This window comes from Suricata suricatta, chromosome 12 (assembly GCF_006229205.1).
Source record: "Suricata suricatta isolate VVHF042 chromosome 12, meerkat_22Aug2017_6uvM2_HiC, whole genome shotgun sequence".
In the NCBI taxonomy this organism is placed as follows: Eukaryota; Metazoa; Chordata; class Mammalia; order Carnivora; family Herpestidae; genus Suricata; species Suricata suricatta.
This window is the reverse complement of record NC_043711.1, coordinates 17,943,570-17,960,395: the sequence shown is the minus strand read 5'-3', so window position 1 is coordinate 17,960,395 and position 16,826 is coordinate 17,943,570. Positions and strand designations below refer to the sequence as shown.

The following is a 16,826-nucleotide window of genomic DNA, read 5'->3' as shown; positions in this document are numbered from 1 at the left end:
ATCTTCAGTCTCTTTTCAACAGGAGACACACTCTGGACTCCTAGACTAAATCATTCAGAGGTCCTTTCCGAAGGCCTCCAAGGCATATTGTATAGTTATAAAGCAAATGCCAGTCAGATTCCCCGGGTTCCTGTTCAATGTGACTTTCTGGCCCGATTCTCTTCCTTGCGTCTCCTAATCCCGGACTCGGACTCGGGATGAGAGGCTGTGGACACCCGGAAATCTGACAAAAACAACTCTCCAAAGATGAGCACAGAAAGTCTCCTTGAAGAGCCAGAGCAGTCTTCCGTCACAAAGAATAAATTGCTAGGAATTCCGGGACAAGGATCAAATTGGACAAGCCAGCGTCCCGAGAAACTCCTCGACGTCCCCAGAAATCTCGAACCTAGGCAAGGCCCCATAGGGCTCCCCAACCACCCCACCTTCACCCCATCCCTCCCAACCCTCCACATCCCCAGCCCTCCTTGGCCAAACCCCTCCCGCCTCCACCTCTGAGGGACAGCTCACGCGCCTCACTTGGGGCGTCTCGGATTTTACCTCAAGACCACTTAGTCCCGCTGAGGTTGTCTGAGCATGCGTGGTCCCGCCCACGGGCCCGATCTGACCAATAGGGATTAAGTCCTGCCTCCTGGGCCCGCCCCCCGCCACGCAGGATTAATGGTTTTAACGGTTTTATCGGTTTGGTTTTTAGCCAGGCCAGGCGGCCTACCTAGTGGCCAGTACCGCTGCAGGGCCTATCTGTCCCTCGGTTACCTCTCAAGATGTACCTGCGCGTCTCCACTGTTACACCTGCTGTCACCCACACCTCACTCAGCATCCCTTCAGCAAGGCAGACTGCTCAGGAGTTCCCTGACACACACTTCGCAGCATGTGGAGAGGACTGTGTACCCCTCAGCTAGGACATGCCTCCGGCCCAAGTGGGCCTAACAAGAGCTGAGTAGCGGGAGCCGCCGGGAAGAGAGGAGCTATGGTCAAAAGGGAGCACAATAGCCAAAACATGGAAGGAGCCTAAATGTCCATCACCTGACGAATGGATCAAGAAGATGTGGTATATATTCACGATGGAGTACTACATGGCAATGAGAGGGAATGACATATGGCCCTTTGTAGGAAAGTGGATGGACCTTGAGGATGTCATGCTGAGCGAAGGCAGGCAGAGAAGGACAGAAACCATATGTTTGCACGCATAGGTCTAGCAGGAAAACAAGAGAGACCTAATGGAGAACCAGGGGGAGCGGAGGAGGGAGAGAGAGTTGGGGAGAGAGAGGGATACAAAACTTGAGAGACTATTGAATGCTGAGAATGAACTGAGAGTTGAAGGGGAAGGGGGAGGGGGGAAAAGAGGTGGTGGTGATGGTGGAGGGTACTTAAGGGGAAGAGCACTGGGTGTTGTATGGAAAACAATTTGACAATAAAATATTATGGAGAAAAAGGGAGCACAGACCTGGGGGCCTGGCCTGTTGGGGAAAGAAAAGCAAGAAATAGTCCAAGGTACCTGGCCTGCTAGGTACTGGGGCAGCCTGAAGGCAGAGAGGGCAGGGGAAAAGGGTGTAGGGAGGAGGGGGTCCATGTAACTCTGCCTCTAATGGTTATAGATGGCCTTTAAAGTCGTGAAATAGAGTTCACCAATAAAGTTGCATGGATGGAAAACATTGTATTGAGCCCCAGGACACACACTTTAGAGGCCTAGATAAGGAAAAAACAGCAAAGGACCCAAAGCAGGTGTGGTCAGGGACAGGGGAGGGGCACCAGGAGAATGAGGTGCTGTGGAAACCTCCTGGACCAATCCTTCAAAGATGAGGAGGAGACCAGGTATGTGGTTAGAGTGGGAGAATGAAGGTTTCTTTGGAAGGCTTGGTTCTTGGATTCCCCAGGAAAGATTTACATAAGGATCCCCACTGGAATAAGGACAGCCAGAAGGAAAAGTAGCAAGCACAAAGCAGTTTATTAAGTTTATTAAGATGGGAGAGTGGGCAGGCCCAGAGATGGCAACTGTCTTTAAGATGGGTGTCTTTTCTTTTTATGTTTGCATAGTTTATGGGTCATAGTAGGGCCATCTCTGACTGAGGAGGGAAGATTCCCACCGGTTGGAGGGGGAATTTTTGGCCCTAAAAGGTTCTTACTGGAATTGTCTTGGCCATCTTGCTCCACAGGGGTTAGGGGTGTGAAACCCACAATGTGAATATATTATAATGAACTAGGGAGTCACTCTGGAGCAGAGGTTCAAGTGAAAGTGTGCGTTTTGTACCCATGGCTCTTGATCTGCCAGCCCCTGGGTTTTGGAAGCCATAAGACTATGATTTTATTATTTTTAAATTTTTTTTATTTTTTAATTATTTATTTATTTACTTATTTATTTATTTATTTTGAGACAGAGAGAGAAGGAGACACAGAATCTGAAGCAGGCTCCAGGCTCTGAGCTGTCAGCACAGAGCCGCATGCGGGGCTCCAATCCACAAATGCGAGATCATGACTTGAGCTGAAGTCAGAGCCTAACCAACTGAGCCACCCAGGCACCCCAAGACTATGATTTTAAAAGCCAGAAAGTTAGGCTGTTGTGCCCTCAGACTTCTAAGATGTCACCTTTTTATCACAGTTCTAACCTCAAGCTCTTGTCTAACTGCCTACTTCATCAATGTCAGATGCTCCTGATGGGTGAAGGAAAATGAAGAGTAAAAATTAATTATGGGCGACCTTGACAGGAGCAGTTTTAGTTGTTGTAATGGGGGGGGAACCCTGATTATAATTAAGTGTGTGGATTCAAGACATCTGATAAAAGACTGTTATCCAAAACATATAAAGAAGGGGCGCATGAGTGGTTCAGTTGGTTAAGCATCCGGCTTCGGCTCAGGTCATGATCTCACAGTTCATGGGTTCGAGCCCCGAGTCAAGCTATGTGCTGACAGCTAGCTCAGAGCCTGGAGCCTGCTTCAGGTTCTGTATCTCCCTCTCTCTCTGACCCTCCCCTACTCGCACTGTCTCTTTCTATCAAAAAAATAAATAAAAAACATTTAAAAAATTAAAAAATATATATATATATAAAGAACCCTTAAAGCTCAACAATAAGAATACAACCCAATTTAAAAATGGGCCAAAGATCTAACATGTTGCACACAAAAAAGATATATAGATGGCAAATAAGCATATGAAAAGATGTGCAATATTATATATCACTAGGGAAGTGTACATTAAAGCAATAATGAGGGGTGCCTGCTTGGCTCAGTCAGTTAAGTGATCAGACACTTGATTTTATTTTATTTTTTAAAATTTTTTTAAATGTTTTATTTATTTTTGATACAGAGAGAGATAGAGCATGAGAGGGGAAGGGGCAGAGAGAGAAGGAGACACAGAACCGGAAGCAGGCTCCAGGCTCTGAGCTAGCTGTCAGCACAGAGCCCGACGTGGGGCTCGAACCCACGAACGTGGGATCTGACCTGAGCTGAAGTCTGAGGCTTAACCGACTGAGCCACCCAGGTGCCCCAGACGCTTGATTTTATATCGGCTCGGCCATGATCTCATGGTTCACGAGTTCTAGCCCCAAATTGGGCTTCATGCTGGCATTGTGGAATCTGCTTGGAATTCTTTCTTTCTCTCTGCCCCTCCCCTGCTCATGCTCTCTCTCTCAAAATAAATAAACTTAAAAAAAAAAAAAAGAGCTAATACTATATATATATATATATATCCAAAACATGGATAACACAAAATGCAGGTGAGGGTGTGGAGCAACAGAAACTCTCATCACTAATGGAAATGCTAAATAGTACAACTACCTTGTAAGATTTTTTGGCAGTTTCTTACAAAACTAAAACATAGTCTTATTATATGATCCAGCAATCATGCTCTTTGGTATTTACCCAAAGGACTTGGAAACTTATGTCCACACAAAAACCTGCACATGGATATTTATAGCAGCTTTATTTCATGATTGCAAAACCTTAAAAGTAAGCAAGATGTCATTTTCAGTAAGTGAATGAATAAACAAACTGTGGTACATCCAGACAGTGGAATGTTATTAAGCACTAAAAAGAAATGAGCTATCAAGTTAGGCAAAGACATAGAGGAAACTTAAATATGTCTTATTAAGTAAAAGAAGCCAATCTGAAAAGTCTACATACTGTAGGATTCCAACCATTTGACATTATGGAAAAGGCAAAATTATGGAGACAGTAAAAAGATCAGTGGTTGCCATGGGTTAGGGGGTTGTAGGGATGAATAGGTGGAGCACAGAGGATTTTTAGGAGCATAAATCTATTCTGTATAATACTTTAATGGTGCATATGTGTAATTTCAGTATACATTGTCCAAACCCATAGAATATACAACTCCAAGAGTGAACTATGGACTTTGGGGGATAATGACATGTCAATTTAGGTTCAGCAATTACCACAAGTGTGCTATTCAGGTGGGAGATATTGATAATAGGAGAGGTTATGCATGTGTGGGGCAGGAGGTATATGAGAAATCTCTGTACCTTCAACTGAATATTGGTGTGAATGTAAAATTGCTCTAAAAAGTCTACTTAAAAAAAAAAATATATATATATAATAGGGGCCCCTGGGTGGCTCAATGAGTTGAGCGTCTGACTTCAGCTCAGGTCATGATCTCATCTATCTTCTATCCTGAATTTGATGCTTTATCATTTCTATGCATGTTTTGTACTTTAGTTCATGTTTGTATCCATAAACAATATATAGCATTGTTTTACATGATTGAATCATTTTATAAATGGTATAATTTGTGCATTTTTCTACATTTGGCTTTTTGACTCACCATTTTTAAGATATAGCTTTGTGAATTCAAGTAAGTTTCTTATTGCCCTGTTGGTAAAAGATTCAGACTGCTTACTGTTTTTTTTCTTTCCCTATGTAGATGCTGCAGTGAATACATGTGAGAAGGGATCTTCAGGGTAACTATACTAGAGTGGGCTTTCTGGCTAGTAGGGCTTATATCAGTGACACCAGCTGGGTCTAAATGTTTCCTCCTGTTAAACTCTTTTTTTTTTTAATGTTTGGGGTGCCTGGGTGGCTCAGTCGGTTAAGCCTCAGACTTCAGCTCAGGTCAGATCCCACGTTCGTGGGTTCGAGCCCCGCGTCAGGCTCTGTGCTGACAGCTTGCTCAGAGCCTGGAGCCTGCTTCCGATTCTGTGTCTTTTTCTCTCTCTGCCCCTCCCCCTCTCATGCTCTGTCTCTCTCTGTATCAAAAATAAATAAAACATTAAAAAAAAATGTTTGGGGCGCCTGGGTGGCTCAGTCGGTTAAGCGGCCGGCTTCGGCTCAGGTCATGATCTCACAGTTCGTGGGTTTGAGCCCCGCGTCGGGCTCTGTGCTGACAGCTGGCTCAGAGCCTGGAGCTTGCTTCGGATTCTGTGTCTCCCTCTCTCTCTGACCCTCCCCTGCTCACGCTGTCTCTCTCTGTCTCTCAAAAATAAATAAAAAAGACATAAAAATTAAAAAAAAATGTTTATTTAGGGCTCCTGGGTGACTCAGTCAATTGGGCATCTGACTTTGGCTCAGGTCATGATCTCACGGTTCGGGAATTAGAGCCCCACATTGGGCTCTCTGCTGACAAATTGGAGCCTAGAGCCTGCTTCGGATTCTTTGTCTCCCTCTCTCTCTGCTTCTCCCTGCTAATGCTCTCTCTCTCCTTCAAATATAAATAAATATTAAAAAATTGAATACAACAAAATTTTTATTGATAGAGCATGTGCAAGCAGGGGAGGGGTGGAGAGAGACAGACAAAGAGAGAGAGAGAAAAAAATCTTAGGAAGGCTCCACACTTAGCATGGATCCCAACATAAAGCTCTTGACCATGAGATCATAACCTGAGCTGAAATCAAGTCAGACGCTTAACTGACTGAGCCACCCAGTCACCCCTGCTGTTACACTTTTTATTGGTACATTTTTAGAGGATGATTGCCAGCTTCTTTTGGTTAGTGAAAGGGGTAAACTTCTCATGTACCTATGTTACAAATTACAGCAAAAGAGACAATAGTCTGCTGAAGGGTAGCTTGCAATGCAACCACAATGTCAAATATTTTCATGTTCCTTCTTTCGCTGCTCTATTATGCTCTCTTTCTTCATTGGGGCTCTGGTAACACTTACCTGCCCCAGTGTTCTCAGACATCATAGATTCCTAAAAGTTGACAGAGCCTTATTCTGAAGCAGCACCTTTATCCTAAGAGCCATAAACTCTTGTAACATTTCTTCTGAGTCCATGGAATGCTTTTCTGGCAGTATGGTTGCACAATTCTAAAATGCAAGATTCACCTCTAAAATGTTCTTTGATATTTTATTGACTATGAGTTCATCACACTCCACTGTGGACTGTTTCTATATGTAAGGACTCTCTCGGGATGTTAATGATGAGGGGCAGATTTCTCTCATAAAGAAGTAAAACTAAGCAGGAAGCACAAAGAGGTAGGAGGCTGAGCAGTGCCTCAAGAATCACCAGCATTGTGCAGTCACAACCTCTCTTTGTCACTAAGCAACAAGAAGTTGACCTATGAGATTCTCTATTCTCAGGTGTAGCCTCATAAAGGCAAGAGGAAAATTTGTCTTTTCTGCTTCCTTCCTGGAAAGATGCAAAATGCTTTAGTAGGATCCTGGGTAAGAGTGCACTCTACAATTAATCCTGGCCCCTGGCCCTAGGGTAGTACCTGAAATTTGAATGAATCATAAGAGTAAATTTAGCAAGACAGGTTTCACTGAGCACCCAGGCTGGTGAAGGACCTTGAACTTCCCACTCCCCCTCTGCCATTCTGAGGTCACCCCTATAGCCTACCTAGCCTTCACAATGCCATGCCTTTTCCGTGTCTCCTGGTCTCATGCTAACCAGCTGAACCTCCTAGTCTATTTTTTTTATTTAAAATTTGTTTTTGTTTTAAATTTATTTATTTTTGAGAGACAGAGAGATACAGCGCAAGCAGGGGAGGGTCAGAGAGAGAGGGAGACACAGATTCTTAAGCAGACTCCAGGCTCTAAGCTAGCAGTCAGCACAGAGCCTGACGCAGGGGCTCGAACCCACCAACCGTGAGATCATGACCCGAGCCAAAGCCAGACACCTAACTGACTGAGCCACCCAGGCGCCCCCTGAACCTCCTAGTCCAAAAGCCACCCCACTTATTCCCAGTCTTTTGCTTGGTTCCCCCCCCTCCCCATACTTCTGGAACTTGACTGTTCTCTATACTGGAAACATCTTGAGGGCAAAGACTATTTTCTTCTACCTGTATATCTCATGCCTGGAATGCAGTAAAGGCCCAGTAAATATTATGAACTAAATTCAATACTGAACAAGCAGTGTCCAACAGACGGCAGAAAGATGGACAGACAAATTGGGCAACCCGAGCCCTCAGTGGAATGAAAAGATAAAGAGTCTCTCAGTCGTGTATAGGAACACACATTAATGGCCAGAGGCCAAACATGGGACAGCTTCTTTCTGCTATGATCATGGAGGACCAGCCACACCTATCCTCTGCAGGTAGCTCTCAGGACAAAGAGCTGGCCTCTAGAAGTTCCCTGGCTAGACATGCTTACTGTCCATAGGGTGTCCACCTAATGACATCAACACAGTATGGCTCTTTCTTAGACCCCTGATAAATGCTCATTTCTGTCTTTTGCCAGTCCCTGTCTCTGAAATTCTCTCCAGAAGGTATCATTGTTGGTGAAATGCTTTTTTTGAAAAGTGTATCCCTTGCTTAGGTGCTCCAGTTTCAGAGTGTCCTCTTCTTGTCCCAGAACAAGAAGTTCCATGACTTTGTCAATGGATGCCCAAGATGGATCCATTCAATCCCCAGGGAAGGATCGTATCGCTGGACAGTGGCCTTGTTCTCAAAACTTTGCTCAATGCTTTAAAATCACCTCAGCTCAGAACCTGTCTGATCCCCTCCTCTGCTGAAAAGTCTCCCTTTGCTCTTAGAAGAGAATCAATATTTTTTGTTATTTTAAAAAAAATTTTAATGTTTGTTTATTTTTTGAGAATGAGCATGAATGGAGGAAAGAGAGAGGGAAACACAGAATCCAAAGCAGGCTCCAGGCTCTGAGTTGTCAGCACAGAGCTTGATGCGGGACTTGAACCCATGAGATCATGACCTGACCTGAAGCCAGATGCCTACCTGACTGAGCCACCCAGGAGACCCAAGAAACCATATTCTTAAGCCAGTGTTTACTTGACCCTACCTCACTAGTTTACTCATAACCCTTTAGTCATAAAGTCTCTTTTTTTTATTCTAATGCACCTATCTTTTTCTGGCCTCCAATTCTTTACTCTTTCAGTTCCCATCACCTAGACTGCTCTTCTGCTGTTCCTCACACAGCTGACTCCTTCTCACCTTCAGGTCCCATCCTCAGTGTCATGAGGGGCTATCCCTGCTCCCTATCACTATCAATCTAGTCATCAGGTTATTTCTTCCCTGACTCTATTTGCTGTGTCTGACTCCCCCACTAAAAGGAAGGTTCACAAGGGCCAGGATCTTTCAGTCCTTTCACTGCTATCTCCCAGCTTTTATTAGGACCTTATGAAAGAAAGAGAGGAAAGATGGAAGAAAGGAAAGAAGGGGAAGAAAAAAAAAGTTAGCCTTTCCCTACACACACATAGCCCTCCCAGCTGAGCCAGCACAGCTGAGGCCAACTGTTCTAATGATGGATGGCAGCCAGCGTCCCTAGTTCTCAGATTCTTTTCATTCTATAAGTAGCTCCCAGGAGAGGCTTCTGGCCTTGGGACCCTGAGGTCTGAGATTCAGGGTAAGGGTTTGTGAAAGATTCACCCTTATACCTGTCTTGTTGTAGCACAACACTGGCTTTTATGGGCACTACAGAGGCCAATTCAGGAGTGAAAGTGCTCGAGAATACCGCCTTGCAGCCAAGCCCCAGCCTCCAGCAGTGTTCCTGCGACGATGTCAGGTACAAGGTGGCCCTGGGGGAAGCTGGGGTGGCTGGGCCAGTTTCTGCTTCTCTCAGATCCCTAGAGCATCATCTCTAGACCTACCACAGCTGGACTGACATCTGGAGCCGCCTATCCCCAGGAATGCATGAGGTCTGGCTCCTCTTCCTGGAAGTAGGGGTCTTCTCCCTACAGACAGGGTGGAGAAAAGCTAGTACCAGGCTGGACAGTCTTGCTCAGTGCTCCTTCTAGATGTAGGGAGAGTCAGGGCCCAGGTTGGGTAAGTGGCCATGGGAAGAAAGCTTCCAGAATCCAAAATGTAAGCCTTGAGTTTTACCAGCAACTGCTCTCAAGCCTGGATCCTTTGATGTCATAAAAGTCCATGACCAAATCCAGTCAGCCTTGTAGTCTAGGGGCCCTGGAGGCCTCCTCTAGTGAGGGGAGTAACATATAAAATGACATGCATAGCCAACGAGAACCAGAAAGGAATGATGGCTGGAAGGCTTCCAGAGAACAGGAGAGAGATGCAGGGCCCAGCCCTCTACTGCTTTTAGGCCTGGAGACAAGGAGAAGGCACTGAGCATCAGTTGAAGTCCCAACAGTAAAAAGCTCACTCAAAACTCAGCAGAGTGTACATGCAAAGGAGTAGATGTAAGGGCTTCAGGTAAAGGTGGTATCACAAGTTGGTAACAAGAAAGTGGTCAGTACCTTTAGGCCCAAAGGGACAAGGGGAAGGTATGGCTCCTAGAACTCAGAAAGAGAGGGTGGTGTGGAGAGAACCACACCAAGACGAGTCCTGATCTTGGTTGGAGAGACACACACAGGCAGGGGCTAGCCTGGAAAGGAGTTAAGAGAAAAAGAAATGCCTCCTCCTTTCTTCCCTCCATCTCCTCCCAGGGCTTTCCAGTGGCCAGAGGGAAGGCAGACTGGTGAGGAATGCACTCAGATCAGCCTTGTGGGCAAGAGCAGGTGGAGAATATGAAAGGGATCTGGAGGAATGTCTGGAACATGCTCTGCCCACTGCAGCTTCTTTCTTCCCAGCTTGTAGCCAGATCCTATTTGATCTGTCATCTGAATTCTCCAAGACTTGTTTTCCCAGGCCAAGAACAGGATTGTGGAGGCTGCCATGCTGTGGAGCCTCAATCTCCTTAGGATTCTCAATTTGAAGTGCTGGCTGGCAATGCCTACTGAGGGAGCCAGGCCCAAATGCAGCTTTGAGAGGAATTTCTGAAAGGAATGGGACCTGGGTAGTGCAGGGATAGAGGCAAACTGACGACTTCCAGCTAGGTTTTTGTAGTAGCCCAGTGGTAGCTGTAATCCTAAAAACGGGAACATCCTCTCAATCTGGTCCCCAGGAACAGAAGTAGGGAACCTGTTTTGGGACATGCTTTAATTGAAGACTTCCTACACAAAGCATTTACTAGCATTACCACTGGCCCCAAACAGCATGAAATATGTGTCTTGGGCTCAGATTATATAAATGCCAAGTATGGTGGCTCTTTCTAGGTCTAAAGCTCTTCTAATTAGTGGGATTGCTTGGGGAAGGTGCACATTTTATTTTCTTATTAGCTGAGAGATACCAGATTTCAGCCAGCTGATTACAGCTATTGTTGAAAACCTTTCTTAAGATTTGACTTAAGATCACTTTTCTTTAGTTTGGAGCAGGTAGAAATTTTGTCCATGTCATTTAGATGCAAGAATATTCTCTTTTCTTCTTTTTATCTTCTGGGTCAGATTAATATATTTGTAGCCTTCACCTGCCTAACTCTTGGGACATGTAGTCCTGGTTCTGCGTGTTCTTAAGGTCAGACAAGAGTCCCAGGCACCCATGAATTGGAGTAGGTCATTTGTTGGTGGTTCCATGATTGCCCTGCCATGCCTCAGTCTGTCACAGGGTCTCCTCACTCAGCACCCTACTGTCTGCAGAATGCCCAGCCTCCACAGGGCCTGATAGCCCTCCCATACACAAATACTGCCCCCTCCCCCAAAATCTACTTTTCCTCCAAGGCCTCTTCAGCTGGAACCCCAGCCCAAACCCCACCTGCTCAGAGACCATAGATTTACTACCTCAATGGAAAAGGAGCATAGATGGTTTAGAAGCAAAGAGTAGGTGAAAATGATCTCTAGGTACAGGACTACTCAGAACTGCCTGGGTGGAAGGAAATGACCGCACTTCTCACCAGGCTCTCACTGTTGTAAGCACAAAACTTGAGTCAGTGGGAGTGACTAGATTATCCTGCCACTGTAAGAATAGTGAGTTTTGTTCTTCTGGGGATGGTGTCTAGAGGCATTCAGAATGATCCAGAGTTTGATATACCATCATAAGCTGTCCTACAATACAGTCTCTAACAAAACCAGGCTGTCCTGAATCCCTGGTAATGGAATTGTGTACTTTTATACCAACAAGGTTGGGAAAGCCCCAGAATCCGCATGTGGCAAATGAGCAGGCTGACTTCAAGAAGTCTGTGCTGTGAGGCCAAAAGTTCTTATGAGGTTATCTAAAACAGAAAAACCCATCAGCAGGGCCTATGGTGCTTTATGTATGCTAAGTGTTTCCATGACCGGATCAAGTGTGCTTTCCTTAATGAGCAGAAAACCGCTGCAAAAGTGTTGAAGGCACAAGCAGTCAGAAAGCTAATTTTTTAATGAAGGTTTTTTTTTAAGTAATTAAAAAAATCAAAAGATAAAAAATATATATATAATGAGTTTTCATAATCAGGGCTGCCTCCAACAACAGAGGCATCCACACGCCAAGGCTGTGTATAATTCCTTAGCTGAGGATAGAGATAGAGATGGAAAAGAAATTTGGGAATCAATTGGAACTTGCTGCAGGCACTCAGGGTTTGAGATTGAAATTTTTATTGAAACAATTGTAAATTCATAAGCTGTTATGAGAAATAATAGAGATCCCATCTACATTTTTCCCAATTTCCCCCAATGATAACATTTTGCAAAACTGTAATATAATATCACAACCAAGACATTGACATTAATGCAATCCACCTATCTCAGATTTCCAGTTTTACTTATACTCATTTCTGTGTGTTATTAAGATCTATAAAATTTTATCATTTATGTATATTTGTGTATCTACCACCACAGTTAAGATACTGGCCAACCTCACAAGTATCCTTGTTTCCAGCCTTTTATGACCACACCCACCAGCCTCCCCAACCCTTCTTCTGTCCCTTTTCCCTGGGAACCACCACCCTCTTCTCCCTTTCTAAAATTTGTCACTTCAAAATGTTACATAGGGGCACCTGAGTGGCTCAGTCGGTCCAGCAACAAATTCTTGGTTTTGGCTCAGGTCATGATCTCATAGTTTCGTGAATTATGAGCCCTGCATCGGACTCCACGATTCTCTCTCCTCTCTCCCTTTCTCTCTGCCCCTCCCCCACTCCTACTCTCTCTCTCTCAAAATAAACTTTTTTTTTTTTTTAAATAAACTTTAAAAAATGTTGTATAGGGGCGCCTGTGTGGCTCAGTTGGTTGAGCATCCGACTTCAGCTCAGGTCATGATCTCACAGTTTGTGGGTTGAGCCCTGCATCGGGCTCTGTGCTGACCACTAGCTCAGAGCCTAGAGTCTGCTTCAGATTCTGTGTCTCTTTCTCTCTGCCCCTCCCCTGTTCATGCTCTGTCTCTCAAAAATAAATAAATGTAAAAAAAGTGTTTTAAGTTATATAAATAGAATGATACGGCATGCAACCTTTGGACATTGGGGGTTTTTTCTCAGAATAATTTCCTAGAGATTCATCTAAGTTGTTCATGGTTCATTCCTCTTCACTACTGAGTAGTATTCTATGGTATATATATAACATTTTGTGTAACCATTCACCTATCAAAGGATATCTGGGCTGATTCCAGTTTTGGGCTCTTACAAATAAAGTTGCTATTAACATTTGTGTACAGGTTTGGGGGGAACATAAGTTTTCATTTCTTTGGAATAAATGCCCAAGAGTTCAATTGCTGGGTCATATGGTAGTTGTATGTTTAGTTTTTAAAAGAAACTGCCAAATTTATTTTCTAGAGTGACTGACTATACCACTTTACATCCCCACCAGCAATGTATTAATGATCTAGTTCTCTGAATTTTCCCCAATATTTTGTCTCTATGTTTTATTTTAGTCATTGTGACTAATACGTCTTGATATCTCATTGTGATTTTAATTTTCATTTCCCTAATGTTTAATGATGGTGACATCTTTTCCTGTGTTATTTGCCATCTGTATATCCTCTTCGGTGAAATGTCTTCATGTTGTTTGCCCATTTTCTAATTGGATTATTATTTTGCTGTTGAATTGTGAGAATTCTCTATATATTCTAGATAGTATTCCTTTATTGGATATTTGGTTTGCAAATATTTTCTCCCAATCTATAGCTTGTCTTTTCATCCTCTTTACATAAAGCAAAGCTTTAAAAATTTTTTTGATGAGATCCAGTTTATTTTTTTTTTCTTTTATTGCTCTTGCTTTTGGTGTCAAGTCTAAGAACTCTTTCCCTAGTTCTAGATTCTGAAGATTTTTTCCCATGTTTTTTTCTAAAAGGATACTGTGGTTTTTTAATTTATTTTTGAGAGACAGAGAGAGATGGAAACACAGAATCTGAAGCAGGCTCCAGGCTCTGAGCAGTCAGCACAGAGCATGATGTGGGACTCTTAACTCTAGAACCGTGAGATCATGGCCTGATGAAGTCAGCTGCTTAACTGACTGAGCCACTCAGGTGCCCTGAGGATCCTGGATTTTTAATCCCTGTTGTGTCAGCTTACTTTATAAGGATGGAAGGTAAAGCAGGCTGTCTTCCCACCTTCATGGAGCTTTCAATCTACCTGGAAACCAACACCAGCTATCTAAGGCAGGATCTCCTGATAGAGGGGAGCTTATTAAAGATACACACCACAGGCTCCACCCTCAAAATTCTGGTCCAGGGATCTGGGATGGAGCTAGCCCCAGCCTTTCATCTAGGAACCTGCTGTCAGCCACTGCTCGTATCCCAACCCAGGAAAGACTGAACTCATCAGGTCAGAACTTCATTCAAGTCTGCAGCAGGAGAAGCTGAATGAATGGCTAGGGACTGGGGACCCAGGGCAGAGATCAGGCACAAAGGCAAGGTTGATGGTCTTGGGAGAGATTCCTATTGAGATCTGGGGGTCTGGGAGGTGGTCTTTCTCTGCCTGGTAGGGCATGGTTCTCTGGCTCCCAGCTGGGCCAAAGCAAATACCCCAGGGACCTTCTGTCCCTCTTCAAGAATTAAACAGCAAAGAAATTAAACATATTGAACCCACTGACAGGCACTATGCTCAGTTTTAGATTTACAGATGTGAGCAAAACAGACAATAACCCTTGCCCACAATGAGCTTATGTTCTAGTCAAGTGCATTAGCTTGTAATCAACATCATACTATAGTCACATAGTATCCCAGAAAGTGAAAAATGTAGAGTTGGGGTGATGGCACTGCTGGTGTAGTGTTTAAAGAAGCCCTCCCAAGAAGAAAGTGAGAGGGAGTCCTATGGCCAGCTGCAGGAAGAGTCCCAGACAGAAGGCACAGGTGGTGCAAAGGCCCAAGGTGGAAATAGCTGGTGTGTTGATGAGCAGTAAGGATGCCAGTGCAGACTGCAGGTAATGGAGGGGTCAGTATTGTGTGGGTCTCATGGACCACTATGAAGACCTTGGCTTTTACAAACCTGAGGAGCTGTTGTGGGTCTTCAGCAAACAAGGGAGGTGATCTGATCTATGTATCCTAAGAATTATTCTGCCTACTAAGAGGATAACAGACTGGAGGAGAAAGCTTGGAAGCAGGGAAACGAGGTAGGAAGCTTTTACAATAATTCAAGCAAGAGAAGAAGGTGGCTCTCAGATGAGAGAAGGCAGTGAACTTGCTGAGGGATGGTCCAATCCTGGGTTCATGTTGAAGGAATGATCAACAGGATTTCCTGATACTTTGGATGTCAGGTGTGAAAGAAAAGAATCAGGGGACTTCAGGGTGTTTGGTAGGAACTAGCTGCCATGACCTGAGCTGAGGGAGAGGGTAGGGATGGGAAATGAACCAGAACCCAGTCATGTGTTTGGAGATGCCTGCAAGACATTTACAAGGGGATATGAAATAAGCTGTTGGCTGAGTCTGGAATTCAGGAGAGAGCTAAAGCTAGAGAGAGAATTGACAGTTTCCAGGTGGTACTTACTTAGGGCCATGAGCTTGGGTTGCTGATGAAGGATTAAGTGTGGACAGAGAGGAAGCCTCTGGTCCTGATCCTGGGCAATCTAGAGTTAAAGGGCCTGACATGAATCTTGAACCACTGCCCTCCTGATGGCAGGATGTCTTAGAAGATGCCTCAGTCCCATCCTCAGCAGCCCTAAAGACTTTTGCTTTCAAGGCAAATGCCAGCATGAGATGTCCTAGAAGTGAAGTGTTGCTTTAATTTGTAACTGCCCTTTCAGGTTTTTGGCAAGTTTAGCCATTTAGGGGTAGTAGCTCCTGGCAGCTTCCCTCCATTAAGGGTCCTGAGGTAACATCTTAAGGGCAGGTAAGCATCACTTCCCCCCATTCACCTTCTATCTCACTGTCTTTAAAGGAGCCAGCACAGAAACACTTCTTCTCCAAGCATGACAACCGTACTTCCTTTGACAAAGTGAGTGCTGGAGAAAGGAAGAGTGGGCAGACCCTCGGCCTAGGTTGAAGTTGAGGTAGGGTGGAGGGGATAAGACACTGTGGGGAGGAAGGGCTCCTGACAATCTCTCTTGTCTGGAATACAGCCCATTCCCCAAACAGAAGTGCCTCTGCTTCAGTTTCTCCCACTAGCTTGCCTGACAATAAACAAATATCCTAGGGCCCACTGACCTTCTAGAGGCTTCACCCTGGAATGGAAGGCATGGCTTGGGAGGCAGGCAAAAGAGTCTGAGGTACAGGCCAGGGGAGCCAGGCATCACCAAGCAGGCTTGGGTTGAGGAGGGACCTAAGGAGGGAGGTGTGTGGTGCCAGGACTGTGGGCCAAGGGCCCATACCGCTGAGGAGGGCCCCTACTGCCTGCTGCAGGGAATCGGAAGGCGGAAAGATCTGGAGCACCTGGGGCAGCAGCACAACTTCCTGCACTGGGCACCCTGTGAGCTGGAGTTGAGCCAGGAGCGGCCCCTTGAATCCTCCTACCAGGCCAATTTCCGGTCAGGCCCTGGACTCAGAGACCTCCCCCAGCGCCTTGTCCACTTTGTGCAGATCCAGCCTCCCTGTGCCAGCACCACCTACCGGGAGAACTTCTGCCAACCATCCCAGGGTGGCCACTGTGGCAGCAACAATGTGGGACCAGTCACCAACACACTGCCTGACCTCCCAGGGATCCCAAGACCCAAACTGCTGCAGCATTACCTTCATGCTGGGGTCTCTGAGTGTCTAAACTGGTCCAGTGCATTAAACTAGGATGGCTGACACAGAAGTTTTTCTGTGCTTACAGCCCAAGGGGTCTTAGATGCTGGAGATCATCAAGGTCCATGGTGCCTGTGTGCTGGGCAGGGGAGAAGGTGCCCTAGGAACCCTGCCACTGAGTAAGAAGGGGTAAAGCCTGCAGGAAGTACCATGGCCAAAGCAGGTCAGTTCTGAGACCCCAAATTCATTTTTACAGTAAACCTAGCTGTGAGCACCTTGCACTCAGTGCGGCTACAGGGAAAGCAGTCAGTGGCCCCCTACTAGTGCCCAGCAAAAGCTGGAGGAGGAGGCAAGGGCTGGCAGCTTTGATTTCCCTGGGAGAATATTATGCCTCTAGGAGTCTGGTGGGTGGTCACTAGTTCTGCCTAAGCTGGGACAGGGGGAGACTCCCCTGGGCACAGCCCCCATTGGACTGCCCCTCCCTGTGGAGGTGAGCAGAGACTTGGATGGGATGCTGCATGACATGGACCTGGAGGTCATCCTGACCCTGTGGTGCTCTGTTGTAGTTTTTTGAGATCTTCTCTGGCCATCCTGT

At 45.4% G+C, this 16,826-nt stretch overlaps 2 protein-coding genes and 1 pseudogene across 3 annotated transcripts in view; 2 read left to right on the top strand and 1 right to left on the bottom strand.

Annotated features, from left to right (window-relative positions):
* CCDC36 (coiled-coil domain containing 36) overlaps window positions 1-9,029 on the bottom strand; it is a 44,156-nt gene extending 35,127 nt beyond the window's left edge. Inside the window, exon 1 of the mRNA XM_029919113.1 lies at window positions 8,983-9,029. The gene's annotated coding sequence lies outside the window, so the exon portion shown is untranslated. The remainder of the gene's footprint in view (window positions 1-8,982) is intronic.
* Window positions 6,497-16,296, top strand: C12H3orf84 (chromosome 12 C3orf84 homolog). 2 transcript variants are annotated; one of them, XM_029919115.1, is made up of 4 exons: window positions 6,497-6,605; window positions 8,784-8,897; window positions 15,447-15,503; window positions 15,908-16,296. In XM_029919115.1, the coding sequence occupies exons 1-4, from the start codon at window positions 6,579-6,581 to the stop codon at window positions 16,283-16,285; spliced, it is 576 nt and encodes a 191-aa protein (XP_029774975.1). In that variant the 5' UTR covers window positions 6,497-6,578; the 3' UTR covers window positions 16,286-16,296. The 2 variants fall into 2 exon arrangements, with proteins under 2 accessions (XP_029774975.1, XP_029774974.1); XM_029919114.1 differs by having other exon boundaries at window positions 15,887-16,296.
* On the top strand, window positions 11,174-11,523 carry LOC115273276 (annotated as a pseudogene).
* Window positions 16,297-16,826: the final 530 nt, after the last annotated feature.

Excerpts from the sequence above, each read along its gene's own strand:
- C12H3orf84 (XM_029919114.1), top strand. The coding sequence starts at position 6,579 with ATGCAAAATGCTTTAGTAGGATCCTGG. Across the intron at positions 6,606-8,783 it reads ATGCTTTAGTAGGATCCTGG|CACAACACTGGCTTTTATGG; the intron begins GTAAGAGTGCAC and ends GTCTTGTTGTAG. Across the intron at positions 8,898-15,446 it reads TGTTCCTGCGACGATGTCAG|GAGCCAGCACAGAAACACTT; the intron begins GTACAAGGTGGC and ends CTGTCTTTAAAG.